The sequence below is a fragment of the Hylobates moloch genome, unplaced genomic scaffold, assembly GCF_009828535.3.
Source record: "Hylobates moloch isolate HMO894 unplaced genomic scaffold, HMol_V3 SCAFFOLD_54, whole genome shotgun sequence".
NCBI lineage: Eukaryota > Metazoa > Chordata > Mammalia > Primates > Hylobatidae > Hylobates > Hylobates moloch.
In genome coordinates, this window is record NW_026652329.1 from 431,165 (window position 1) to 458,694 (window position 27,530).

Below are 27,530 nucleotides of genomic sequence, written 5' to 3' on the forward strand. Positions count from 1 at the left end.
AAGAGAAACACATGGATGATCAAAGGAAGCTGGCCTGACTCAGGCTGGGGTGTGTAGCAAACCTTTTGTTGCCTCCACCCGGTTTCTCACACACCCTAGGTCTGACTTTGGTATCACTGTTTTCAGGTCTCAGCTCCACTAATTATTAATGGTGTATTCTTCAGTAGAATCAGCTGTCTGATCCCCTATTTCCTCTTCTGTAGGATGGGAATGCTAACACTAGCCTCAGGGTAGCTGAGAAGTTCCAGTGAGATGATGAGAATGTCTGTACAACATGTAGCCCAGTACTTGCTGCGTGCTGTTCTCCTCAGAACATGCTCGGTCTTATACTCCTCTTTCCCGGGCTGGCTGCAAGGAGAGGCAAAGTGTCACTTGACCTCCTAGCTCCCTTGCCCTTTTATATTCTGTGGGGTCCTCACAGTGATCCCTGCTCCAGTGTCGCTTCCGGTGGGCTGGTGAGGATGGGGCCCTATCTGAGAACCCGTGCCTGAAATCCTTACCCAATACCAAAAAGTTTCTTTCTGTAGCACTTTGTCAGCCCAACTGCCAAAGATAACTCACCTCTGAGATGCTCTTATCCCCTCCCTCTCGCTGCTCTCACCCCTGGGAGTCCATCTCACATGGGCTCCTGAGGGGGCTCCTTCTTCCCATCCCGTCTGTTGCTTACCTGCCTCCTGCCCTGCGGGATTGCAGATCCTTCCTCCACAATGCCTGCCAGGTTAGTCTTCCTGAAACAACCTGACCATGTCACCTTCCTACTGAAAAACTTTTCTTCAGGAATTGAGTCCAAATTCCTTAGCTTGTCATTCATCCAAACAGTATTCCTATGTGCCTATGCCCTTCTTATAGGCACAGCGAACAGTAGCGAAGCAAACGTACAAGCAGCCCTGCCCGCGTGGAGCTTACCTTCTAGAGGCCCAGCAGAGGCTGGGCCCAGCATCCCGGCACAGCCTCGCCTCCCCAGCGCACTTCCCGCCCCACTCCGGGCCTACGCGCCTGGGTGGGTCTCCACCACGAAGCCTTCCCAGCCTGGCCCAGGTAGAGGAGACGTTCTCTCCCCCGGGACTCCTCCATTCCCCACCGCCCCCACTACAAGACCTGGGCTCCCCTGGAAACAGGCCCTTCTCCCCGACTACAGACCTGCAACCCCTCCCCTGCTCTGGGGATTGTGAGCTAAGAGCTAGGGTGGGGGCGAGAGGCGCTCCTCGCCAGGGCTGGCCCCCTCCACCGCACAGGAAACGGGGCAGGAGGGCAGACCCCCATCTCATGTAGGAATGCCTTGTCCCCAGGGTGAGCCCCCAGGTGAGCCTCCGCGGCCGCGTAGAAGGGACGAGAAGCCCCGCTGCCCAGGTGATGTCGGCGACCAGCCCGGCTCCTTCCCGGTGTGGTCGCGGCTGGAGCCGGGCCTGGGCAGCCTCGGGACAGCCAGAGTGGGCCAGGGGACCACGTCCCGTCCCCAGAGGCCGGCCCTCCGTCGGAGGGTTTCCAGTCTCCAGGAAAGGAGCGGAGGCTGGGAGGGGAGAGGGTCTGTAACTGGCATGAGTGGCGTCGTTGCCGTGCCTGTGCCACGCGTGTCACCTGCTGGAGAGCTCCGCCTGGATGGTTTCACTCCGCGGAGGCGCCGCCTCGCCACTGTTAGAAACCTCAGAGCCATACTCAACTCTCCCCTCCTCTGCAGCCCCACTGCCACAGCCCCACTGCCACAGCCCTGCTTTTCTCCTCCTCACATCCACCCTCTCCCCCCAACCCCCCCTCCCCCCGCGTCTCCTGGCCGGTTTCCTTTTCTGCTATTTGTTCCCTCCAAGCCGCCCTGCGCTCCCTGCCCGTGTCTGACCAAGACTCTCCTCCCTTACTGAACACCACAGTGCCCGCCACGGGCTGCCACTCAAGGTCACATCCGCACGACCACCCCCGGCAGCCTACCTGCCAGTGTCATCTCCGGTCACCCCTCTCTCCCAGGATCCAGCTTCCTTATCGTGCTTCCACACCTGCGATTCATCCCTGGGCCAAGAATGCCCCTCCTAATTCTTTGTTCATCCTTAGAGACCCTGATAAATGTCACCACAGGAGTGGAACTTCCCCTGCCCCACCCCAGACTTAGTCTCCCCACAACAGCTGGCACATCCCCTTGTTGAACATTACACTTGTCCCTACACACAGCTGCCTCCTCTACCAGACTCTGAGCTGCTGGAGGGTGCGGCCTGGCTGTTGTTCTTCTCCTCATCCCCACACACACAAGGCCTGGCACACAGCAGCCATCAGCAATAAATAAACAGCATTTAAAAAAATGAGTAAGTGGAAGATCATAAGAACTGGGTAGTTGCTGGGTATGCGGAAGGGGCTGGACTGTTGAGTGTTCATCTGAGGCTTCTTGGAGGCCACATTGGGCAGGGTTAGATGGAGGGTCAATAGATTTGGTGCAGCGAGAGGGCGTCAGGGAAGCACCAGAGTGACCTGTGATGTTAATTTAACAAACACAGAACAACTTCTATTGTCAGGCCTCATACTGGGCACAGGGACCTAGGCCAGCACTCAAATTGCATTCCGTGTAGGAAAGCCAGTGTAGGCGGTGCCAAAACAGAGTGCCAAGTGTCACATGGTAAGCACAAAAAGACGAGACCATACAGATGAGGGGCACCTAATGTGCTCGAGGGGAATGTCAGAGGGGCTTCCTAAAGAGGAGCACCACCCAACCCAAGACCAAAGGGAGGTTCTGAGAAGGGTGGGGAGACTGAGAGGAAGCTGGGAGAGCTGAGCAGGGCTGGCATACCAAACGCAGGAGTTGAACTCCATCCTGAGGGCATTCAAGAAGCTGGGGAGTGACTACATCACCTGCAGGCTCGTGCTGTGCCAAGCCTCAGCCCTTGCCCCTCCTGGGAGCCTTACTCACCCCGTGGCAGGCTGAGCCCCTTTTTGGTGCTCCCTTAGTAGCCCAGTCACCTCTTTTCTGTGCGGGGTTAGGTACTGTGGCTAAACTGTGTCCCTTGGTCTTAATCTTTTCTGTGTCCCAAGCACCAGGCACCACATCTTGCCCCTAGCCAAACATTTGCTGAATGAATGGGTAGTTCCTTATTTCTGTTGTCTTCTACAGCCCTTACTCTCAATTCCACATCCTTTCACACCTGGGACCCGTGCATTCTGCTGCAAACAGCATTTAACTGGGAAAGAGGAGACCCAAATCAAATCCTGGCTCCACCATTTACTGGACAAGTCACGTAACTCTCCTGAAACCTCAGTTTCCCCATCTGTAAGATAAGGTACCACTATGAATAGTCTTAAGTCTCCACATGTATGCAAGAGACTCATTTCTTTGGATAGGTTGTAAACCCTGTGATGGCAGGGACCAAGGTTTCTACCAGCACCCAGCTCAGGCAGAGCATATAACCAGTGCAATATTCAGTCCTCTTTGTCAGTAGACAGCAGAGCACAGGGGAAAGAACACTTAAGGCAAAATTGTAAGTTTTGTTCTGCCACTTCTGGTGTGACCTTGAGCTAGATTCTTCCCATCTCTGAGTCTTCCTTGCTTTACCTGGAAAGTAGGGATAAGAACGCTTGCCTGACAGTGCTCACAGGGCCAATGGAAATCCTAAATGTGAAAGTGGTTTGTGAATGGAGGAGATAATGAAAGAGATGATATAGTAGACAATTGACCATTAATTAAAAATTAACCAGTGTGAAGTAGCACAGAGGCAGTAGCAATGCTTGACAGCTGGTAGACAGACCCTGGGCACCTGCTAACTGGCTCTGAGCAGCAGACACTGGGATGTCTAATCTTGCTGGGGTCAGCCCAGAGACCCAGGAGAGACCACTGCAGCAGGTTCATGGGGAGGGAGTATGCAGCAAGTCCTTTGCCCCCTTCCCTTCCCTTCCCTTCTCAGATTTCCTTGGCTTGCATTGCTTCTTGTTTTAGATTTGGAGGGGCTCTGGCATAAGAAGGTCTTAGGAATCCCAATGGCTCTGGCCATGTAGCTACTGATCCCCTTTGGTGAGTGAGGCTGGCCCATGGAGGCGGTGAGCCCAGCAGTGCTGCCCTGATAAACGCTAGTCCCAAACTCCAAGTCAGCCCTCCCAGCTGCTGGCATCTTGGTGGCGGGTTTATGAGAAAGGACCATGGTTTGTCTCAGCTCTTGTCCAGACCAGATGGGCCTGGGGCTGAACAGAGGGGCTGGATGGAGGCAGAGCTGGAGGTGAGATTAATCCTCACCTCTGAAATGGGTGACAATTAAACGAGAAGACAGATCTGGGAACACCTTGAAACTTGTTTATTTTACTCAAGTGCAGGATCTATTTGTGGCTGGTACATTTGCCCCAACCAGTGGGGCTTCTCGGTTTTGGGGAAGAATGGGGCTCTTTCTCCAAGAGACTCAGTTTCACAAGCAGATTGAGTGTAAGGTGTACAAATGTGGCCTTAGAGTGAAAACAGAGACAAGACAGGCTGTGAAGATGGGCGGGGCCAGCCAATTCCCTGTTGTGGGAGAGACTGGGAGAGACTGGGAGCACTGTGGGGCCGGGCTGCACGGTCCCGCACACACAGGGAGGCCGCTGCTGCCTCGCAGGCCTGGCCATTGAGCTCCCTCACTGCTACATCCCACACACCTCCTCCTGCCAAAATCTATGCCCCCAGCAGAAGAAACACCAGATTTAGAATCAAACAGATGAGATTTGTTTCTACTTACTGTGTGACTTTGAGCAAGTATCTTCCTTTCTTTTAACCGTAGTTTCCTCATTCATAAAATAGGGGAGAATTCTAGCACCATCTCCTGAGGTTGTCAGGATCTGAGAAGCAGACATGGGGATGGGAACATGGCGAAAAGATCTTTGTGAACTATTCAATGTTGTACACTTTTTTTTTTTTTTTTTAGACAGGGTCTCGCTCGGTCACCCAGGCTGGAGTGCAGTGGTGTGATCTTGGCTCACTGCAACCTCTGCCTCCTAGGTTCAAGCGATTCTCCTGCCTCAGCTTCCTGAGCAGCTGGGATTACAGGTATGCACCACCACACCCGGCTAATTTTTGTATTTTTAGTAGAGACGGGGTTTCAACATGTTGGCCAGGCTGGTCTCGAACTCCTGGCCTCAGATGATCCACTTGCCTCAGCCTCCCACAGTGCTGGGATTACAGGTATGAGCCACCATGTCCGGCTACACATTCATTTTTAATCTGCGGTCTCTTCCCTTGTGGGAAGTAGGCCTGCTGTTCTGACTGGGGCCTGTCAGAACCAGGACCTTGAGGCACCTCGGCTGCAGCCCTGTGCTTCAGAAGGAGTGAGCTTGGACTGTGGGACAACAGGGCTTCCTGGCACTACTTCTCTCTCAAACCAACCCTTCGTCAGTGACAAGGGCCCACCTCTCAGATGAGAGAAGGGCCCATATCCCCTGCATTCTGGGCCATGGGGCTCCAGGAGAGTCAGCATATGGACTGGAGGGATGTCTGTGCTGTGGGGCAAAGGTGCAGTCAGAGAGGGAGTGGAAACTACGCTTGTGTTGGTTCACCCACTCTGCTATTGAGCTTTCCCAAGATGCTGGATCCTCAGCACCTTTGTCTTCACCTCCTGAGTCTCCTTCATCTACCTCCTGTCTCCCTTAGTCCAGCCAGTGAAGCAGAATGTAGGGAGGGTGCCATTCTGGGATGAGATCTAGTGGAACAGGTCCCTGGGAGCCTCTTCTGGGACTCCTTAACCTTGGGAACCCTTTGCCCCTCTCTCTTGAGCCCCAGGTAAGGGTACCAGTTTCTTCTTGAGCCATGACCAGAGCCATTCCCAGATAAATGAGGTTTCCTGGAAGGATGTTACCAGTGCCTTATCTCTGGCCAACATGGTGCTGGGGCTCTTCTCCATCATCTTCAGCTTCAGCAGGTAGGTCTGGGGCCCAGCAAGCTCTTAGCCAAGAGCTGGAGCCAATGGCATGAGGGAAGGGGAGGGAGAGTTTAGAGAGCAGGCACTGAGGCACAGGAATCCACAGTGTACCCGGGGAAAGTGCAGTGGCTTGGGAGTCAAGGGGCCAAGATCCCAGACTCAGCTGTACCAGTTCATTCCAGCTATGGCAGTCTAGAATGGTTTTTATGAGAAAGTCAATAGATTCTGTTCTGGTGGCCCTTATGCAATCTTTGAGTAAGCCACAGTTCATATTTTCTAATTCTTAGATCATATGACCTGGCAGAATATTTGAAATTAGCACTGTTCTGGGAGGTCCAGGACATGTATATGTTCCCCCAAAATGTTGTAAGCAAATTCTATTTCTGTAAGTTGAATCCCATTTCACTGTTTTTGGGATGTCAGTCCTTAAAGATAAATCCTTTATGATGCAGGTAACATCCTCCTAATCTACTTGATTGTCTGTAACCATCAGCAAGTGACTTCTGTTTGGATTTGTTTCTCATCCATAAAATAAGATGACTTTACCTGATGATGGTTAAGCTCCCTTCCAGCTGGAAATTTTTGTAATTCTCTAAGTCTTGGTTTTTGGAGTATAATACAATAGGGTAGGGTATACCTACAGCAGAAAATCTCTTTTTTAAAGAAACTTTTTTTTTTTTTTTTTTTAGAGATGAGGTCTCACTATATTGCCCAGGCTGGTCTCAAACACCTGGGCTCCAGTGATCCACCTGCCTAGGCCTCCTAAAGTGCTGGGATTACAAGCGTGAGCCACTGTGCCTAGCCCAGAAAATTTCTATCTTCTTAGTTCAGCCTCATTATCTGGGAGTGTTGTTTTTATGCCATGATGGTGCCCTGAGTATTTTTATTTAGCTTCAGTCCCCTTTAGATACATAGGACTAGGTCTAAACAAAGGAAATGCTGTGGTTGTTTGGAGACAGCTGAGGTCTAGGTCAGGCCCTTTGCTACTTCTGGGCTGCCTAAGTATTGCAATCAGGGCCTCTCAGGGCAGGTTTGCTTGCAGCTGTGGTGGCAGCTTTTAGAGGGACCTGGGAGCATGTGCTGAGCAGAGGCACAGAATCAAGAATGTGGGGTCTGAAAGAGCTCATGGAAATCATTTAAAGCATCAAAATACATGAGACAAAAGTAACAGAACTGCAAGGACAAATTAATGAGTCTACTATCAAGGTTGGAAATTTCCACACCCCTCTATCAGAAACTGACAGATCCAGCAGGCAGAAAATCAGCAAACATAGTTGAAGTCAGCAACACTATTGGTCACCTAGATAAAATGGACATCTATAGAGTACTTCATCCAACCATGCAGAGTATGCAGTCTTCTCAAACTCACTTGGACAGACCACATTCTGGGCCATAAAACATACCTTAACAAATTTAAAAGAAGTATACTCTTGGCTGGGCACAGTGACTCATGCTTGTAATCCCAGCACTTCGGGAGGTCGAGATGGGTGGATCATGAGGTCAGGAGATCGAGACCATCCTGGCTAACATGGTGAAACCACATCTCTACTAAAAATACAAAAAAAAAAAAAAAAAAAAAATTAGCCGGGCATGGTGGCGGGCGCCTGTAGTCCCAGCTACTCGGGAGGCTGAGGCAGGAGAATGGCATGAACCCGGGAGGCGGGGCTTGCAGTGAGCCGAGATTGCACCACTGCACTCCAGCCTGGGCGACAGAGCAAGACTCCGTCTCAAAAACAAAAAAGTATACTCTCAGACCACATGGAAATGAACTAGAAGTCAATAACAGAAAGGTAGCTGAAAAATCCTGAAATATATGGAGATTAAACGACACACTTCTAAATGACACATGGATGAAAGAAGAAGTCTCATGAAACATTAAAAATGTTTTGAACTAAAAAAAATGAAAACACGATTTATCAAAACTTATAGGATGCAGGGAAAGCAGTGCTTTGCTTTGAGGGAAATTTATTGCATTGAATGCATATATTCAAAAAAAGAAAGACTTAAAATCCGTAATTTAAGCTTTAACCTTAGGAAACTAGAAAAAGAAAAGCAAACTAAATCCAAAGTAAGCATAAAAAGTAAAAAGTAAAAATTAGGCCGGGCGCAGTGACTCATGCCTGTAGTTCCAGCACTTTGGGAAGCTGAGGCCGGTGGATCACTTGAAGTCAGGAGTTCGAGACCAGCCTGGCCAACATGGTGAAACACCATCTCTACTAAAAAGACAAAAATTAGCCAGATGTGATGGCACATGCCTGTAATCCCAGCTACTTAGGAGGCTGAGGCAGGGATGATCGCTTGAACCTGTGAGGTGGAGGTTGCAGTGAGTGGAGATCGCGCCACTGCACTCTAGCCTGGGCGACAGAGGGACTCCATCTCAAAAAATAAAATAAAAATTAGAGTGGCAATCAAAGAAATCGAAAACAAGAAATTAATAGAGAAAAATCAATGAAACCAAAAGTTGGTTCTTTGAGAAGATCAATCAAATCGATAAAACTTCTAGCCAGGCTAACCAGGTTAAAAAAATGAAAAGACAGAAATTACCAATATCAGAAATGAAACAAGGGCCATTACTACTGATTCTACAGACATTAAAAGGATAATAAAAGAATGCTGTGAACAACTCTATGCCCACAAATTTGATATCGTAGCTGAAAATAATCAATCCCTTAAAAGACATAAGTTACCAAAACTCACACAAGGAGAAACAGGTCATCTGAATAGGTTTGTATCTATTAAACAAATCATTTAGCACACACTCCTCATTTTACAGATGGGGGAACAGACCTAGAGATGGGGTAATGATTTACCTAAGAATTCATAGGGAGATGGTGGCAGAGGCTGGGCTAGAACCTAGGTCCCCTGTGCCATCAAAAATGCCTGGAAGTTAGAGTTGGAAGGGATCTTAGTGATGTTCTAGGGGGTTTGGGGCACCCCTTTAAGACTGTAGATTGAGTTTGTGAGGGATGTAGGCATGTGTGTGTGCATGTGTGGTGTGAAAAGCAGCATATATCAGAAAGGATGTGAGTGTGGGGGACATGAAGAGATGTGTGTATGTGTGCAAGTGTTGGAGGTGTGTAGGAAGTGTATTAGTGTGTACTAATATACTAATGGGGGGCGGGGGAGAGTCTCCAGTGGAAACTGCGAAAGTGCTTCCCTGTTTGGGCTTGCTGGCCTGCGCTTTAGGAAACACCACTATGCCTCCTGGATGCTCCTGGTCAGCTTCCTGTTAGACGTGGCAGTCAGGGCAATGACCAGCCACATAAACATCTGCTCCAAATTGGGTGAGTTCAGGCCCCAGGCCCATAATCCTTGCCCCCAGTAGCATCCATCTGGGGTCACCCCTTCATCTATCCTCTAACATCCCGCAGGCCTTCATCAGGCATCCACTCCTGTTCACACCCCCCTGAGAGCAGCAGCAGCAGCCCTGGAGCAGGAGTTCGGGAGCCCCGCGGTCCAGCTCCAGCTCCTCTGCTGGCTCACTTATTGACCTTTGGGCGGTCCTTGTCCTGGCTTTCAGTTTTCTCATCTGCCCTGCTTCCCTATTCTGGGCCCATCCAGGTATTGGAGTGGAAGTGAGTAGGGGTGGGGTGAGAGGAGGTTGGCAGAGAGGAGATGAAAATTAAACCAGCAGAGCAGCTGGTTTAAAATACAGTAGAATGCTTCCATGTAAGATTTAGCTTGAAAAAAGTCCCACAGCTTATCAGTTTGTATCTGATCGTAGTCCAACCCTTGCATGTTAAGGGATGGGAAAACTAAGATCTGAGAGGGAAATACTTGCCCAAGGCCAGTGGCCAGCACAAGGCAGAGCCAGGAGGAGATCCAGATCTTTGATCTACAGACTGCCCCAGGGGAGCACAGATCCCCTCTGAGGCCTCTCTGGGGCCTCAGAACCCCTCTTGTCACTACCCAGCTCCCCTACTAGATGGGGGCTAAGGTGCAAGATGTGGGAGTATAAGTTCTTCTAACCTTGGGCCCTCTGGGGCAGGAGCCGAGCTGAATGACTTTGCCGTCTTCACCACCTTCGGCTTGGCCTCCGCTCTGCTCCTAGGCGTGGATGGACTTCTGAGTGGGATCCTGGCCATCATCTATGTGTCAGCTGCTTCTTTCCACTTGTGCTTTTATTCACCTGGTGAGTGGAACCAAGGTTGCCTTAGAACAGAGGGCAGGGGAGCACAGAACGGGGGGCTGTCGGATGCCAGAAGCCTGGGGTGTAGTTACTCCTTTTTTGGAGCTCCTTTTCCTTCCTCCTTGCGTGCCCCATGCCCCATGCCCACTGAGGCTGCAGGCTGCATTGGCAGAGCCCTGGGCTGGGAGGCAAGGGCCTTCGTTTCTTGGAGCAGCTGTGCCTCTTTCTCAATGCATGACCTGTGACCTTTGGATGGAGCACATTGATTCTTGGACTAGAACTGGAGGTTGTATTCCAGTTCCTCACAACAGATGGAGAAACCATGATCCAGTGAGGGAAATTGTCTTGCCTAAGGTCACAAAGTGAGGGAGAGCAGATACAGCACAGGGCTTAGACTAGCAGGTCTCAAAGGACCCTTTCAGCAGAGACTTCCTAGGAGCCAGGGCACACCCTGGTCCTAGCTGGCTGCCTGCTTTCACTTGGAAACCCAATGTAAAACCCATGCATCATCTTTGTGAATAAATGATTTTCAGCCTGCCACTGCCTTTGGGTTTAAGGGAATATTGTATCCTGGGTAGCGGCATACCCAAAGAGAGAGGGGCTTGCTTCATTTTGGTATCTTTAGAGCAGAGGGAAGCAGCTAATCTCCAGCGTTCTTCCTGGCAGGAGTCCCCTTCACATACAAGGGTCTACCCTGCCCCTATGCTTCCTGCATCTTGGCTTCCACCTCCCTTCTGACTAAAGGCAACAAGTTCATCCTCTGCTGCATGGCCTCACTCATGATTCTCTTCATGATGGACCAGAGCTACTATCCATATGACAAAATCCTGGAGTCTGAGAACTGGAAAAAATTGGTTTATATAGGAGGTGAGTGAAAATGTCACTATGGCCAGTTTGTTATCACTGTTGCTTATTGCCACTGTACCTCACCCCAGCATTTTTCTATCTCCCTTACTCTGCTTTATTTTTCCCCATAGAACTGATAATCATCTGACATATTTACTAGTTTTCTTATTGTCTATAAACACTAAACCTACCCCCAATAGAGGACTCTCTTTTATTCATGCTATTGATATAATCCCCAGTGCCTAGAAGTGTGTCAATCACATCGTAGGTGCTCAGTATATACTTGCTAAATGTTAATAAGTTCAGTAGAGATTTAGGAAGCACCCACCGTGTGCCAGGCACTGGAAATCAAATTGGTAAACTAGGCAAACAGTCCCTGCCTCTGAATCTAGAGCCTGATCACAGGGGAGACAGATATCAAACAAATAATGGCAGAAATATCTAGAAACATATAGTTTTACTGTATGTATTATGCAAGTGCAGGGTGCTCTGAGAGAGTGTCAGAGGGTGACCTACTTCAGGCCGGGATGATCTGAAGGGAAGAAAAGGATCCTTAAGCAGGTGTCACTTAAGTGAGACCTACAAGAGGAGTGGCCAGGTGGGGGTGGGGAGGCTCAGGAGGTTCAGGCAGAGGAACAGTATGTTGTGATGGCTTTGAGGCCACAGGGGCTGGACACATTAGTGGAGCAACGTGGCTGAAACTTGCTGAGACAGCCAGTGACGCAGACTGAGGTCATGAGGTGAGCAGACCTGGCAGGATTTGGCATTTGATACCAAAGGCAAATGAGGAGCCTCTAAAGGGATTTATGCAGGGAAGTGGTATGGCTGGAGCAGCAGTTTTCAATAATCGCTTTGACTGCAATGTGGAGAATAGATTGTAGGTCTGAGCATGTAAGGAGGAAAACAAACTTTTTCTTCAGATGAGAGGTGATGGTGGCAGTGGGGATAAAGAGAAGTGAATGGATTTGAGATAAATGTTGGAAATAGAACTGACCTTGAGGAAGGAGGAGGAGACATGGATGACTCTTAGGGTTGGGTTTGAAGTAACTGAGCACTGGGTTCCAGACCCTGAGTTCCTGGTCACACTGGGGCCTTGCAGTAGTCTCCCTAGAGCTTCCCCTGATTTAGGGCTTCCTTCAAGGAATATCAGTTTTTCTTCTCTTAAAATGTGCTCCTGTAAACAAAACAAACATCTATGGGGATGCAGAGTTCCTTCCATTATTCCCCTGTGAGTCCACTCTAGTTTATAGGGTCTTCAGTTTCATCCTGACCTTTCCCTTAAGGTTTATACCTTTTGTAACATTAGCACCAACAGCCTTTTCAAAGTTCCAGGCTCCTCCTACACCTTAGGTGGTAGAGGCAGAATGGTGGTGAGAAGCTTCTGGGTTTGGAAGCTTCTCAGGAAGACCTGAGCCCAAGCTCTAACTCTAGCACATATTAGTTGAACTTGGGCTAATACCTCACTGTTTTGAGCTCAATTTTATTCATCTGTAAAACGAAGCCACTAATCCTTACTTTGCAGGATTTCTGAGATTAAATGAGATTATAAATATAAATCCTCTGGCACAGATGTGTCCATTTCTAGCCTCAACCTTCTCCTCCACCTCCCCTTCTCCTATCTCATAACAGTAGTATTGCTTAGTGTTCTTCACTCCTGTAGATACTACTGATCCCCCTCTTCTCAAAATAAACCACATACTTGGCCTCAGCCTTCCTCAGATTGTCCTGCTGTGTAAGGGAGGAAACTGCACCTTACAGATTTTGACAACAGTTAATACCAGAGCCCTACTGGGTAGATTTCAAAATGGCTTCTGTGGACATTCCTCTTATTTGGAGTGCAGCCAGTCGCCTTCTTAGACAGAGGTCCCTTCTACCCCACAGAGCTTCGTATGTCTGAGAACTGGCCTGTGTGACCAGCACTCTGAGACCTTTTATAGTATACTTTTTTTTTTTTAAAGAGAGTACCCCAATATCATACATATATGGTAGAGATGGGGTCTCACTCTTTTGTCCAGGCTGGTCTCAAATTCCTGGACTCAAGCAATCCTCCCGCCTTGGCCTCCCAAAGTACTGAGATTACAGGCATGAGCCAACGTGCCAGCCATGTACTTTCCAAGACAACTCTGGTTTTCAGTATTGTCTTTTTGCCTCAACAGATCAATGACTATTCTTGAAATGCAGTATTCCAAAATGCCCATGCATATCCTTAACTGCTTCTTACTCTTAGAAGTGGTCTTCTATCAGATCATATGTTCTGATTTCTCTTACAGGATACATGGTGATCATTCCCATGGAAATACCATTGGCTCATACTCTCTTTGTCCTCTTTTTGAGCTCCCTGAGGCAGTGTGTCTAGTTTTTAAGAGTCAAGCAGAAGTGGGTTTGAATCAGGACCTTGCATGGGTTACTTCTGTTTCTTCTTATGAAAAACAGACTTAGTTCTAAACCACGGGATTATTGTGAAGTGTAAATGAAAAAAATGTACACATCTAGCGGAATGTCTAGTGCAAAATAGATATTCCACAGACGTGAGTGCTCTTTTGCCTTTTGGTGGTGAATCTGAGATGCAAATTGCGTTGGGAGTCCCCAAGACCACCCCTGAGAAGACTCACAGGACTCAGCTTGTTGTTGTACTCATGGCTAAGATTGATTTCAGCAAAAGGATGTAAAGCAAAATCAGCAAAGGGAAAAGGTGCATGGGACAAAGTTCGGGGGAAACCAGGTGCAAGCTTCAGAGAGTCCTCTCCCAGTAGTCACACGAGATGCACTTAATTCCTCAGCACTGAATTGTGATAATACAATAAAGTGTTGGCTACCAGGGAAACTGATCAGAGACTCAGTGCCCAAGTTTTACTGGGGGATGGTCATGTCAGCACCCTGTGCCTACCATGTACCAAAATTCCAGACTCCCAGAAGGAAAGCAGATGTTACCACTGTGCTTATACGGACAGTCTAGGAACAGTGAGACACTCTTACCAGTTGGGGAAAGTTTTATGTTGGTCTAGGGAACTGTTTACTATTCAAGTTTCCAGGCATCAGCCCAGGGCCAGCCTTGCAAGAAGGCCTTTCTGAGGATAGCAGTCTCAGGCCTGCACGTGAACTCTTTTCTGCATACATATCATATTGCATTGGTCATTATCACATGTTAAATTTAAAACAATGAGGACGATTTTTTTTCCCTAACAAGGGTTTTTGGTTTTTGTCTTGTTTTGTTTTGTTTTCCCTAACAAAGGCAATTCAGATTTATTATTGGCTGGAACTTCTGATGTGAATTTGACACAGTGGAACCTGAGACTGCATTGGGCCATACTTCTCTAGTTACTTACCTGTCTCTATTAAACTGAACTTGAAGACAGGGCTCCTGTCTCTTTTTGTTTGTTTCTTAGGCACTGTGGGTGAAAAATAAAGAATGGGAGGGTGGGGATGGGAGAGTAGAGGGTAGAAAGCATAGAAGACAGCTTCCTAGAAATTGAATGTCTGTACTTTTTCTTCTTCCAGGTGTCATCATGCTCTTTTTCTCCCCATTGTCTCTGTCTGCTTTTTACTGCCTGATGTGGTCGCTCTCGTACATCTTCTTTCCAGATGCTCTGTGGGGCAAGGCAGCCTGTCTTTCGCCACAGCACTGAGGAAGCTAAGCAGCTCTACCAGCTTCTGCCGGCCTCTGTGGGTTTGTGTCAGCATATTGGGTCAAGCCTGCACTAAAGCTTTGCATGTGCCTGTGTTGTCATATACTAGATATATGGTATGTCTGTTGCCATGAAGTGAGAAACCCAAAGCAGGGTCAGTGACCTTCACTTCTTTCTCTTTATTCAGGGTTCTGACTCCCTTGCGGACAATACTTGTTTATGTCATGTAGAACAGAATATCCCCCCGCCTCAAGCTCAGTGTGGGCTGGGTTTGGGTTCCAGCTCCATTACCAGCCGGGTGACTGTGTGCTACTAAGGTCCATCCCTTGGAAAGGAGTGAGAGCCTTCAGAACTGGTATTGGCCTCGGCCTCAGCCCTGCCTGGTGGGGCTTCCTGAAGCATTTCTTACTCTTGCAGACTCTGGCTCTGAGAGTGGAGCTAATCACTGGACTCTTGTTGCCCAGTTTGAATGTGTGTAGGATTTTGTAACTTCAACATTCTGTATTTTAATAGTTCAAAGCTGCTGCCTTTTGCTTTGTTTAGCAATTAGATACATTGGTGACACAGGGCATCATCTGGCTTGCAGGATCTCGTGTGAATTTTCTTTCCTATGCTGGAAACTACTAAACTCTAGCTATTCAGATGCCATTTCATATTCTAAAATCCAAATCAAATAGAAATAAATAGTACTGTATGGCAAAGTTGTACCTCACCTGGAACTCGGGTCCACTGAGCCCCCAGTGTAGATAGACATTCCACCTCCCAGATGGTGGAAAAAAGGATTGATGGCTGGTTCTGCTCCACCCTCAGAGACTGTGCCAGAACACCTTCTACCCTGGATATAACATTTTTAAGTTTCCAGAACAATGTATGTGGTAAATATACATCTATTCTCAAATTAGATGTTTAAAAATAAAAACCCAAAGTAAGATTTGGCTGTAACAGAATAGATAGTGCCTTCCTGTTAAATCATTCATATGTTCCTAGTTAGATGGATTTGCCTGTGTCCCATGACTTTATATCTCCTTCAGTTTAAGTTTTGTATTTTTGCTATCTGCCATAGTGCCTGACACTCAGAAATGTTCACTTTGTATATGAATTGATTTAGTTGTGGATTCTAGTAAGTTACATACAATGTTTCTATAATGTGGTAAGAATTACCACAAATATACACAGGCTTAGACCTTTCAATACGATGTCCTTCAATGCTATACATTCATTTCAATGTGATGCTCCCCTTAATCAAAGCATTTTAGGAACTCCAATTTGAAAATGGTCTTCACATAAATTCTTAAGGACCAAGCAGCTGTAACAATGCCTGAATAAACAGGTGCTCAACGCCACCACCACCAAAAAGCGAAAAACAGGTTTTATTCTGAACTGACTAAATTTTTTCCAAAAACCTAACATTTGAGATTAGCCAATTATGTCATATTCTTAAATCAAATTAGATATCATATTTGGACTTAAATGCCTTGTGGCTCTAAAATTTGAAACTATGTTGAAAGGAAAAAGATGCAATTCTGAAAGAGAATTTCCATGTCCATTTTAAGTGACAGCAGCAGAGTTAAATATACAGACCCCCAGGAGGGCAGCTTTGAAAAGTAAAATGCCCATTTGGATGTGTAAATTATGGCTTGATTGTAACGGCAATAATTCATACTTAATTGCCTCCAGTTTTTTTTGTAGGTTAATGACACTAGGATAGTTATAGGTCAGCTGACAGCCAGTTAACAGAGGGATCTGTACTTCCTTGCACCTCTCTGAGAGTATGGTTATACTTCTATATGGGCTCGAGGGTCTCAGATACTAAGGCTACTCATTCAATGCCTTTGCTTCCTCAGATAGTGGTTTTCTAAAATAGAATGTCTCTTCTTGGGCTTCCTCTTAGGAACAAGGGAGAAGGCCAAGACTTTAAAATCTGCACTTCTCAAATGAATACATGAAGCCAGTGGGGTTTAGGCAGTTCTCTTTGTCCTAAACTTGATAGAGAGTGTAGATTTCCCTCCTGGTCAACTTATAGTCCCTTTTTCCTAACCTGAAGTCCTACTTCTGTGTCTGATAAGCAGAGTCAAGTGACTGAGAATTCTGCTACTCTTTTAGCCCTGTGACCTTGAATAAAACGCTTAATCTCGGCCGGGCACGGTGGCTCAAGCCTGTAATCCCAGCACTTTGGGAGGCTGAGGCGGGCGGATCACGAGGTCAGGAGATCGAGACCATCCTGGCTAACACGGTGAAACCCCGTCTCTACTAAAAATACAAAAAATTAGCCGGGCGTGTTGGCAGGCGCCTGTAGTCCCAGCTACTCGGGAGGCTGAGGCAGGAGAATGGCGTGAACCCGGGAGGCGGAGCTTGCAGTGAGCCGAGATCGCGCCACTGCACTCCAGCCTCCAGCCTGGGGGACAGAGCAAGACTCCGTCTCAAAAAAAAAAACAAAAAAAAAAACGTTTAATCTCTCTAAGCCTATTTTCTTATCTGTAAAATGGAGGATTTACTTCCTTTCAGGGTTGTTTTGTGGATTGAACAACCGTGATGTTTTATGTGGATGAACGTAAAACACCTAAAATAATGAATGGCATGTAAAATATGTTAAATAAATGTTAGATGGCTTTCTGTCCCCTCTAGCCTTCTTCTCTTCCCATATATACATATTTCAATTTAGAAAGTAATAATAGTTAACATTTACTATGTACAATAAATGTATAATTAACATTTACTATATTATACCATATAATTTACTATGTGTCAGGAACCGTTCCTTGAATTTTACTATTTTACATAATCCCCTAAACAATCCAATGAGATAGGTGACCACAGGTTTTAGGTCAGCAGTTCTCAAAGTGTGGTCTGTGGACCCCTGGGGTTCCTGAGACCCTTTCGGGGTCAAAACTGTTTGTTTTTTTTTTTTTTTAGAGACGGAGTCTCACACTGTCGCCCAGGCTAGAGTGCAGTGGCGTGATCTCGGCTCACTGCAAGCTCCGCCTCCCCGCCTCCCAGGTTCAAGCAATTCTCCTGCCTCAGCCTCCCGAGTACCTGGGACTACAGGCGCCCGCCACCACGCCTGGCTAATTTTTTTTTGTTGTTGTATTTTTAGTAGAGACGGGTTTCACCGTGTTAGCCAAGATGGTCTTGATCTCCTGACCTCGTGATCCGCCTGTCTCGGCCTCCCAAAGTGCTGGGATTACAGGCGTGAGCCATGGTGTTTTCTTAATCCTAAAACTGGGACTAAAATGTCACTCTGTTGACATTTTTGCTAATGGAGCAAAGCAATGGTGGGCAACATGCCTGACATTCTGGTTTGAATCAAGGCAGTGGCCCTAAACAGTACTGCTAGTTATTGTACTTTTCACTGCTGCAGGCTCACAGTAAAAAACAAAAAACTGAAGAATGTCATGATGAAGTAGTAAAAATTATTAATTTTATTAAACCTTTACCCTTGAGTACACTTCTTTTTTTTTTTTTAGATGGAGTTTTGCTTTTGTCATGCAGGCTGGAATGCAATGGAGTAATCTTGGCTCACTGCAACCTCCGCCTCCTGGGTTCAAGTGATTCTCCTGCCTCAGCCTCCTGAGTAGCTGGGATTACAGGTGCCCGCCACTACACCCAGCTAATTTTTTGTATTTTTAGTAGAGACAGGGTTTCACCATGTTGGTCAGGCTGGTCTTGAACTCCTGACCTCAGGTGACCCACCTGCCTTGGCCTCCCAAAGTACTAGGATTACAGGCATGAGCCACCGTGCCTGTCCAAGTACACATCTTTTTAATATTCTGTGGAATGAAATGGAAAGCACACATAGAACATTCCTGCTGCATACTGCAGTGATGATGGTTTTCTGGAGGAAAAGCACTGGTTTGAGTTTGAGCTGAACTCGCTTCTTTTCTTATGAAACACCAAAGGACGATTGACAGACTAGGGTTGCTCAGACTTGTCTTTCTGAAAATATAAACAGAGAGAGCCTGTTGCTTCAAGAAATAGTTTTTGTTGCCAAGGATAAAATTTGAGCTTCCAAGTGAAAAGTAGAATTTTGGAAAACTTGTATCCAAACTCACTGTCACTGTGCGTTTGACACTTTTCCAATACTCAGACTTTTCTGGTGAGATCAGTGGGGATATTAATGAATAAATATTTCTGACGTTGTGTAATGCAATGTGGTAACATTTGGAAAATCCGTATAACTCGGTGAACCAACATTTTCTAAATGATCAGTGCATGACGTTACAAAATCATGCATGGGTGAAAGATCTGTTCATAGGGAAAGATGCAAAGACCAGAGGATTTTAATGAAGTATAAAAAGATCACTGACATGCTATCAGATTCTATATTGCAACTAACCTTTAAGAAACCACCACTCGCTGAGTTTTGGTATAGTATTAAAGATTATCTACAATGATCATAAAAGGCTATTAAAATACTCCTCCCTTTTCTAACTACATATCAATGTGAGGCTGCATTTTCTTCATATATTTCAACCAAAACAAGATGAGAATCCAGTATACAGAAGCAGATAGGAGAATTCAGCTTTTTCCCATTATGCTGGATATTAAAGAGATTTGCAAAAATGTAAAACGATGCCACTCTTCTCACTAAATGATTATTTTTGAAATTTTTTCACAAAAATGTTATTTATGTTTTTTGTGGGTTATCACTTTTAAATGAATTAGTAAATATTTTTTAAACTTTTAACTTCTAATAAAGCAAATATGATACATACAACAATTTTTAGAGTATATAAGAGCTCTGAGACCAAAACACTTAAGAATTATTGACTTAAGGGCCGGGCACGGTGGCTGGCGCCTGCAATTCCAGCACTTTGGGAGGCTGAGGTGGGTGGATCACTTAAGATCAGGAGTTTGAGACCAGCCTGACCAACATAGTGAAACCCTGTATCTATTAAAAATACAAAAATTAGTCAGGCGTGGTGGCAGGCGCCTGTAATCCCGGCTGCTCGCGAGGCTGAGACAGGAGAATTGCTTGAACCCAGGAGGCAGAGCCAAGATAGCACCACTGCACTCTGGCCTGAGTGACAGAGCAAGACTCCATCTCAAAAAAAAAAAAAAAATTATTGACTTAGGGAGATTAACACTTGTCCACACAATCACCAAGTAGTGGATCTTAGAGTCAAACCCAGACAGCTTGACTTCCAAAGTCAGTGTTGTCATTATTGGTTTTAGATGTAAAGCTTCAAAAATATCTCTGTACCTTTGAGAAACTGGGGATGGACCACATCAGGATGAGGGAATTCTGGGCAGGTAAGCAGAGATGATGTGTTCCTAGTTTTCTTTGACTATGCTTATAAGACCCTTAGCATTCAGTGTTATTCCAATTATGGACACAATGGCCTCTGGACCCCTTACGCTGGTATTTCTTAGAGGTAGAAGATAAATCTTTTTCCTTCTAAAATGTGAATAAAAGGCCAGGTATGGTGGCTCATGCCTGTAATCCCAGCATTTGGGAGGCCAGGAGTTTGAGACCAGCCTAGGCAATGTGGCGATTCCCCATCTTTACAAAAAAATTTTTAAAAATTAGCTGGGTGTGGTGGAACACATCTGTATTCCTAGCTACTCGGGAGGCTGAGGTAGGAGGATTGCTTGAGCCCAGGAGTTCAAGGCTGCAGTGAGCCACGACTGTACCACTTGCACTCCAGCCTGGGTGACAGAGCAAGATCCTGACTTAAAGGTGGAAAAAAAAAGAACAGGAAGGGGGAATACAAAGATGACCCATTGCTCTCTTGGTTCAGGCATCCTCTTGTATCTCGATTTTTTTTTTTTTTTTTACCACAACCCACAGTAAGGAATAATTTTTACATCAAATGCAGTATACACATTGATGTGTATATAAGCCTAAAACAAAGTTTCATCAAACAATATCCTTACCACGTGGTAGTTTTGTTTGTTGTTTTGTTTTGAGTCTCACTCTGTCGCCCAGGCTGGAGTGCGGTGGCACGATCTCCACTCACTGCAAATTCCACCTCGCGAGTTCACGCCATTCTCCTGCCTCAGCCTCCTGTGCTGAGACCAGCTTGGTCGGGGAGACCCTAACCCAGCGGCACTAGAGGAATTAAAGACACACACACAGAAATATAGAGGTGTGAAGTGGGAAATCAGGGGTCTCACAGCCTTCACAGCTGACAGCTTCGAACAGAGATTTACCCACGTATTTATTAACAGCAAGCCAGTCATTAGCATTGTTTCTATAGATATTAAATTAACTAACAGTATCCCTTATAGGAAATGAAGGGATGGGCTGAATTAAAGGAATAGGTTGGGCTAGTTAACTGCAGCAGGAGCATGTCCTTAAGGCACAGATCACTCACACTATTGTTTGTTGCTTAAGAATGCCTTTAAGCGGTTTTCCACCCCTGGGCGGGCCAGGTGTTCCTTGCCCTCATTCCGGTAAACCCACAACCTTCCAGCGTGGGTGTTGTAACCATCATAACATGTCACAGTGCTGCAGATTTTGTTTGTGGCCAGTTTTGGGGCCAGTTTATGGCCAGATTTTGGGGGGCTTGTTCCCAACACTCCTGAGTAGCTAGGACTACAGGCACCCACTACCACGCCCGACTAATTTTTTTTTTTGTATTTTTAGTAGAGACCGGGTTTCACCCTGTTAGCCAGAATGGTCTCGATTTCCTGACCTCGTGATCCGCCGGCCTCGGCCTCCCAACATGCTGGGATTACAGGCATGAGCCACTGCGCCCGGCCCCACATGTGGTATTTTCTAATTTATTTCATTAAAAAGAAAAGCTGGTGATAATTTACTAAACTGATTTTACAACCACTTGTGCCCTACTAGAGTGTTTCTCCACGACAAGAATATATCCAAGGCTGAGCGATGTTAATACAAGCAGTTCCCAACTAAGAATCTTTCCAGACAATGATAATGTCTTTCCTGGTTATGTGAAATCTGAAAACATTTCCCATGAAACAATCTGAAAGGTGTCTGGGAAGGGAAGTAACATTTTCTGAATGCTATGGTTTGAATATGTCCCCCAAAGTTCGTGTGTTAGAAATAATCCCCAATGCAACAGTGTTAAGAGGTGGAAACTTTAAGAGATGATTAGGTTATGAGGGCTCTGCCATCATGAATGATTAATGCTGTCTGTTATTGCTGGAGTAGTCTAGTTATCTTGGGAGTGGGTTCCTAATAAAAGGCTGAAGTTTGGCCGCCTCCTTCCTCCCTTGCCCTTTCACCTTCAGCCACAGGATGATGTAACAAGATGGCCCTCAGCAGATGTGGGCCCCTCCACCTTGGACATCCCAGCTTCCAGAACTGTAAGAAACCAATCTCTGTTCTTCATAAATTACCCAATCTAGGCCAGGTATGTTGGCTCATCCCTGTAATCCCAGTACTTTGCGAGGCTGAGGCGGGTAGATCACTTGAGCTAGGAGTTTGAGACCAGCCTGGGCAACAAAGTCAGACCTTGTCTCTACAAAAAAAATACAAAATTAGCATGTGTGGTGGTGCAAGCCTGTGGTCCCAGCTACCCAGGAGGCTGAGGTGGGAGGATGGCTTGAGCCAGAAAGCAAAGGGGCAGAGGTTGCAGTGAGTTGAGATCATGCCACTGCACTCTAGCCTGGGCAACACAGCCAGACCCTATCTCAAAAAACAAACCAACCAACCAACCCACAAAAACCAAACCCAATCTGAGGTTTTGTTATAACAGCACAAAGTGAACTAAGACACTGAGTATCTATTACATACATTATTTCTCAACAACACTCCTGAGAGGAAGAAAATATTCCATTATGTAGATAGGAAAAGTGCAGTTCAGAGAAGATAACTGGTAGTTGGGTACCCCAGGTCATTTGGCTCCAAAACTGCTCTTTTTAGCATATGACAGTATTTCTGTATGTTTACAGGGACAGCTGCCCCCAGCCCCCTACTTCTCTGAAAACACAAAACTCCATTCAACCAAATTTAGCAGGATGCTACAGAACCTAATTACCATTTGTGGAGATAATCTATGTAGAGATTATCCTTAATTATAACTTGGGCTCTAAAAACACATTCTCCACAGTGGTAGAATGTTTAACATCCCATTAACTCCCCAGTTTACTCCTAAAATATGCCAGAGCAATGGAAAAGTATTCTCAGTGACTTCAGAGGCAGCAGGGAGACAGGGACAGCTTGAGGTGTTTCCAGCATTTCCAGCTTAGAGGAAAGCAGGTGGCAGTGTCTGGCTCTTTGCCCCATCTGAGTGGTATTTTTTCAGCTCTCTTAAGTCCTCCTCCCCCTACTCCCAAGGAATTTCTGGAAATGAAATATCCTGGAAGAACAATCCCTTCTTTTGCTCAGCATTAAAACAACTCTACAGCTAAGCATTCAGGTATGAACTACCATTCTTGATACAAATGTCAGCAGCAGAAACAACCTTACATTTCTACACCTAAAAATGGCAGTTGAATGGTGGAGGGCTGGTGGCTGGTTTCTGAGGGACGTCTGAATATTTCCACCATAAATCCCTTTCTAGGTCTGATAAGCCACCAAAACAAAAAGCACCTGCACTCCCCTCTTGCTGTTAATGCAAGCCTGCTGCTAGCTCTCCACATCACCGGTGAGGGAATCCTAGCTTCAGGCCTCTAACCCTGACTAGTGACTCATCTGGGAATAAAGGGGTCACATATTTCTATCTGTGTGCCTACAAACTAGAGATCAGCAGGGTCCACAAAGTTTTAGCCCCAGGAAGAATGAAAACTGGAAGCAGTCATGTTCTTTCTCTCCTCTCTGCCAAGCTCCTGAAGGAGAGAGGGTGCCTTCTGCTCACCTCAACTTTTCTTACCTATTACATTACTTTGTACTCCATTTTCTACGGCTAGGCACTCTCTAAAGTATGAGCAAATGAACATTTTATTAGTATTTTATTTGTATTTTTGGAGAAGATATAGACTTTCATGAGAAACACTGATTTTTCTCAAACAATAGAAAAAGTGTTTTGTGTGTGTGTGTGTGTGTGTGTGTGTGTGTTTTTTAAAAACCCAAAAAACAAAACCACTGTCTTAGAAGAAGAAAACAAGTCTCTTCAGCAGGCATGCGGCCAATTCAAATTGAAGGAACCAGTGAAGTACAAGTTACACACAGGAAGTGAGTTCAGATTTATCCACAAATGTCTTCTGGTCTAGTTCTGTAAGGCTCCAAATGGGCCATCTCAGCTTAAAACTGGCAACACCCTCTCAAACAAAGCTCTCAGGATCCCATCTGGTTTGAACCTGGGGCCTCATTCTCCAGGAGGCTGCATCTGTTTACAGAACTCATCAAACTGCTGCTGCTCCAGTTCTGTCATGACTCTGTTGAGGGCATAGATCTGAATGAGAGAAAGAGATACATCTGTTAGCAATGGAAGCAGCTGCACAACACATCTGACATAACAGGTGGTGCCTTCTGAAGATACCAGAATTTCACCAGTAGTGGTAATGCAGGGACAGTGCTCTGGGAATAGGAAAGTTAGATATTAGTTCCATCTGGAGAATCAAGAAAGCAGCAGTGATGCAGGTGGCTTGATTTGGTCTTTAAGGGATTAGTAGGATCCCTTAAGAAGAAAACAAGTCTCTTCAGCAAGCATGTGGCCAATTCAGATTGAGGAACCAGTGAAGTAGAAGTTACATATAGGAAGATCAGATTTATCCACAAATAATCTTCTGGTCTAGTTCTGTAAGGCTGCAAATTGGCCATCTCAGCTTAAAATCTATCATGGGACATGACAGGTGGTGGGGGAGGATATTATGTGTAAATAAATGTAATGGAAAAGTATAGAGTCTGTTCTGGAAACTTCAAGTATGCCAATATAAAGGATATTATAGAGTAGGGGTTGGGGAGCTGGAGAAAGCAAGAAAATTATGTTGGGGTCTTAAATGTCATGCCAAGGAATCTGGATTTTATCTGGCAGATTCTGGAGAGCCAGCAAAGATAAGTGTGCAGGCGAGCAATGTGAATATATATATAGTATATATATACTGTGTATAGTACATATAGTTTATATAAGTTATAAGTAGAGTATATAATATATAAGTATATATATAGCTTATATATACTAATATATATACACTATACTTGCAAACCTCTGACATGACAGATCCTCCCACCTCAGCCTCCCAAAATGTATACATATATATAATAATGGTATATATACTGTATAGTATATATAGCTCTATAGTGTATATAGCTTATATATATACTGTATATATATACTATATACACTATAGAGCTATATATACTAATAGTGTATATATACTATATATAGTATATGGTATACTTGCAAACCTCTGACATGACAGACTCTCCCACCTTGGCCTCCCAAAGTATATACTACTAATAGTATATATACTATATAGTATATATAGCCTATATCTATAAGCCTATATATATAGATATATATATATACATACATAGCTTATATATAAGCTATGTATGTATATATAGCTTATATATAAGCTATGTATGTGTATATATATGCTATATATATATATTTCAGACAGAGTCTTGCTCTGTTGTCCAGGCTGCAGTGCAGTGGCGTGATCTCAGCTCACTGCAACCTCTGCCTCCCAAGTTCAAGCAATTCTCCTGCATCAGCCTCCCAAGTAGCTGGGATTACAGGTGCCCGCCACCAAACCCGGCTAAGTTTTGTATTTTTAGTAGAGACAAGGTTTCACCATGTTGACCAGACTGGTCTCCAACTCCTGGCCTCATGTGATCCTCCCGCCTCAGCCTCCCAAAGTGCTAGGATTACAGGCGTGAGCCACTGTGCCCAGCCATAAGCAATGTGATTCTATCTGTGCTTTTAGGAGGCATCTGTTACAACAGTCCAGAAAGGAGGTCGTGGGAATATCGTCTACAGCAGGCAGTGGTGCTGGAAAGATGGCAAGAGACATCCTCAGGTGAAAGGCAGGGTAACTACACCTTATTCCTCATCTTTCTTTATCCTTAATTAATCCACCCACTAAGAACAGAAACAGATCACAAAACTTCCTAATTTGTAGAAGAAAAAAATGAAAGACAGAGAGTGTGTGTGTGTAGACGAGCTATAACTTGATTAACTGAAAAGACAAGGAAGGGGGAAAAAATGAAAACTCAGAAGTGGGACAAAGAGAAAATACAAAATAAGAGCAGAAACGAATGAAAAAGCAACCAAACCTACAATAGAGAGGATCACCAAGACTGCAAGATGGTTCTTTGAAAATACTAAAAAAAACCTTGCAAACCTCTGACATGACAGATCAACATAAAAGGGAGTAGGCACAAATAAACATTATTAGGAACTAGAAAGAAGACTTAACTACTGACATAACAGAAATGAAAATGAAACATATGAACTCCGTGCCAACACATTTGACAACCTAAATGAAACAAGTTCCTAGGAAAAGTAAAATGATCCAAACTGACTGGAAAGCTTGAATGATTCCTGCCATCTTTAAGAAAAATGGAATTCTACACAGTGATGAAAATAGTTACTAACACTACCGCAAATGATTCTTGAAACACAGAATGTGGCTGATGAAACTGGTAAATTTTATGTATATTTTACCATAATAAAAATAAATAAACTTGAATGGTTAAAAAAATGCTGAGTGAAGACAGCCAGTCATGGTAACATATATGAAAGTTCAGAAACATGCAAAACAATATGTTGTTACACTACAAAATATTTAGAGGTACACAGACAGTAAATTAACGTAGAACAGCAAGAGTAATCCCAGCACTTTGGGAGGCCGAGGCGGGCGGATCACGAGGTCAGGAGATTGAGACCATCCTGGCTAACACGGTGAAACCTCGTCTCTACTAAAAATACAAAAAAATTAGCCGGGCATGTTGGTGGGCGCCTGTAGTCCCAGCTACTCGGGAGGCTGAGGCAGGAGAATGGCGTGAACCCGGGAGGCGGAGCTTGCAGTGAGCCGAGATGCGCCACTGCACTCCAGCCTGGGGGACAGAGCAAGACTCCGTCTCAAAAAAAAAAAAAAAAAAGAATGATTAGCATAAAATACAGCAAAGAGAGTACTGCTGGTGGGAAGGGTGAGGTACATGACCAGGAAAGGGGTACACAAAGCTTCCCAGTTACTGGTCATGTTCTATAGTTGGGTGTTTTATTCTTAAGCCCCACACACATTATATAAATATATTTTTAACACACACACACACACACACATTTTTTTGTGAGCAGAGTCTTGCTCTGTCACCAGGCTGGAGTGCAGTGACCCGATCTCAGCTCATTGCGCCCTCCGCCTCCTGGTTCAAGCAATTCCCTTGCCTCAGCCTCCTGAGTAGCTGGGACTACAGGCGTGCACCACCACGCCTGGCTAATTTTTTGTATTTTAATAGAGACGAGATTTCACGATGTTGGCCAGGATGGTCTTGATCTCCTGACCTTGTGATCTGCCCGCTTTGGCCTCCCAAAGTGCTGGGATTACAGGTGAGAGCCACTGTGCCCGGGCCCACATATATACATATATATTTGAAAACCTCCGCTTGCTTCATTCAGTAAGTATTTACTGAGCATTTGTAATCTGCACATTACTGTGCTAGGGACTGAGACGCAAATTAAATAGCTTCTCAGAGACCTCCAGATCAAGGAGGCAAGATGGTAGGAGAAAGAGGAGACTCACAATGGGTCAGGGTGTCCAGGCCAAAGAATGACTCTCAGTCAAGAAGGCAACGGACCCTACAAGTGTCAAACGGTGCTTCCACTGCCAATGTGCCTTCCCTTCCCATTCACCTCCCACATCTCTCCTTCTGGAATCTAACTTTCTTCACATCTAACTTTCTGGAATCTGCCATCTGCAGAATTGAATAGAAACTGTCTCTTCCTCCCCACAATCTAACTTTCTGGAATCTGGCATCTTCACATCTAACTTTCTGGAATCTGGCATCTGCAGAATTGAATAGAAACTGTCTCTTCCTCCCCACAAAGGGTCTTGTTGCATTACATTCCAGGCAATAAAGATTAAAAACAAACAAAAAACAGGATGGGTGCGGCGGCTCACACGTGTAATCCCAGCACTTTGGGTGGCTGAGGTGTGCGGATCACTTGAGGTCAGGAGTTCGAGACCAGCCTGACCAACATGGTGAAAATCCATCTCTACTAAAAA

The 27,530-nt window shown here is 45.5% G+C and overlaps 2 protein-coding genes across 5 annotated transcripts in view; one reads left to right on the top strand and one right to left on the bottom strand.

Moving 5' to 3' along the window:
• The first annotated feature begins 1,196 nt into the window (after positions 1-1,196).
• Positions 1,197-22,271, top strand: LOC116463711 (transmembrane protein 269). Of its 2 annotated transcripts, none has more exons than XM_058434808.1 (8): positions 1,197-1,302; positions 5,708-5,852; positions 9,039-9,136; positions 9,841-9,984; positions 10,648-10,848; positions 14,326-14,569; positions 19,626-19,703; positions 21,040-22,271. In XM_058434808.1, exons 1-6 carry the CDS (start codon positions 1,275-1,277, stop codon positions 14,451-14,453), a joined length of 744 nt encoding a protein of 247 aa, XP_058290791.1. In that variant the 5' UTR covers positions 1,197-1,274; the 3' UTR covers positions 14,454-14,569; positions 19,626-19,703; positions 21,040-22,271. The 2 variants fall into 2 exon arrangements, with proteins under 2 accessions (XP_058290791.1, XP_058290792.1); XM_058434809.1 differs by lacking the exon at positions 1,197-1,302 and adding an exon at positions 2,169-2,291 and having other exon boundaries at positions 10,633-10,848.
• A 1,126-nt stretch (positions 22,272-23,397) lies between these two features.
• Positions 23,398-27,530, bottom strand: part of LOC116463715 (small vasohibin-binding protein) — a 65,180-nt gene continuing 61,047 nt past the window's right edge. For all 3 annotated transcript variants that reach the window (XM_032146946.2, XM_032146944.2, XM_032146945.2), the window contains one exon: positions 23,398-23,755. In XM_032146946.2, the coding sequence (XP_032002837.1) occupies positions 23,669-23,755 (87 nt within the window). In that variant the 3' untranslated portion in view covers positions 23,398-23,668. The remainder of the gene's footprint in view (positions 23,756-27,530) is intronic.

Excerpts from the sequence above, each read along its gene's own strand:
- LOC116463711 (XM_058434808.1), top strand. The coding sequence starts at position 1,275 with ATGCCTTGTCCCCAGGGTGAGCCCCCAG. Across the intron at positions 1,303-5,707 it reads TCCCCAGGGTGAGCCCCCAG|CCCCAGGTAAGGGTACCAGT; the intron begins GTGAGCCTCCGC and ends CTCTCTCTTGAG. Across the intron at positions 9,985-10,647 it reads CTTGTGCTTTTATTCACCTG|GAGTCCCCTTCACATACAAG; the intron begins GTGAGTGGAACC and ends TCTTCCTGGCAG.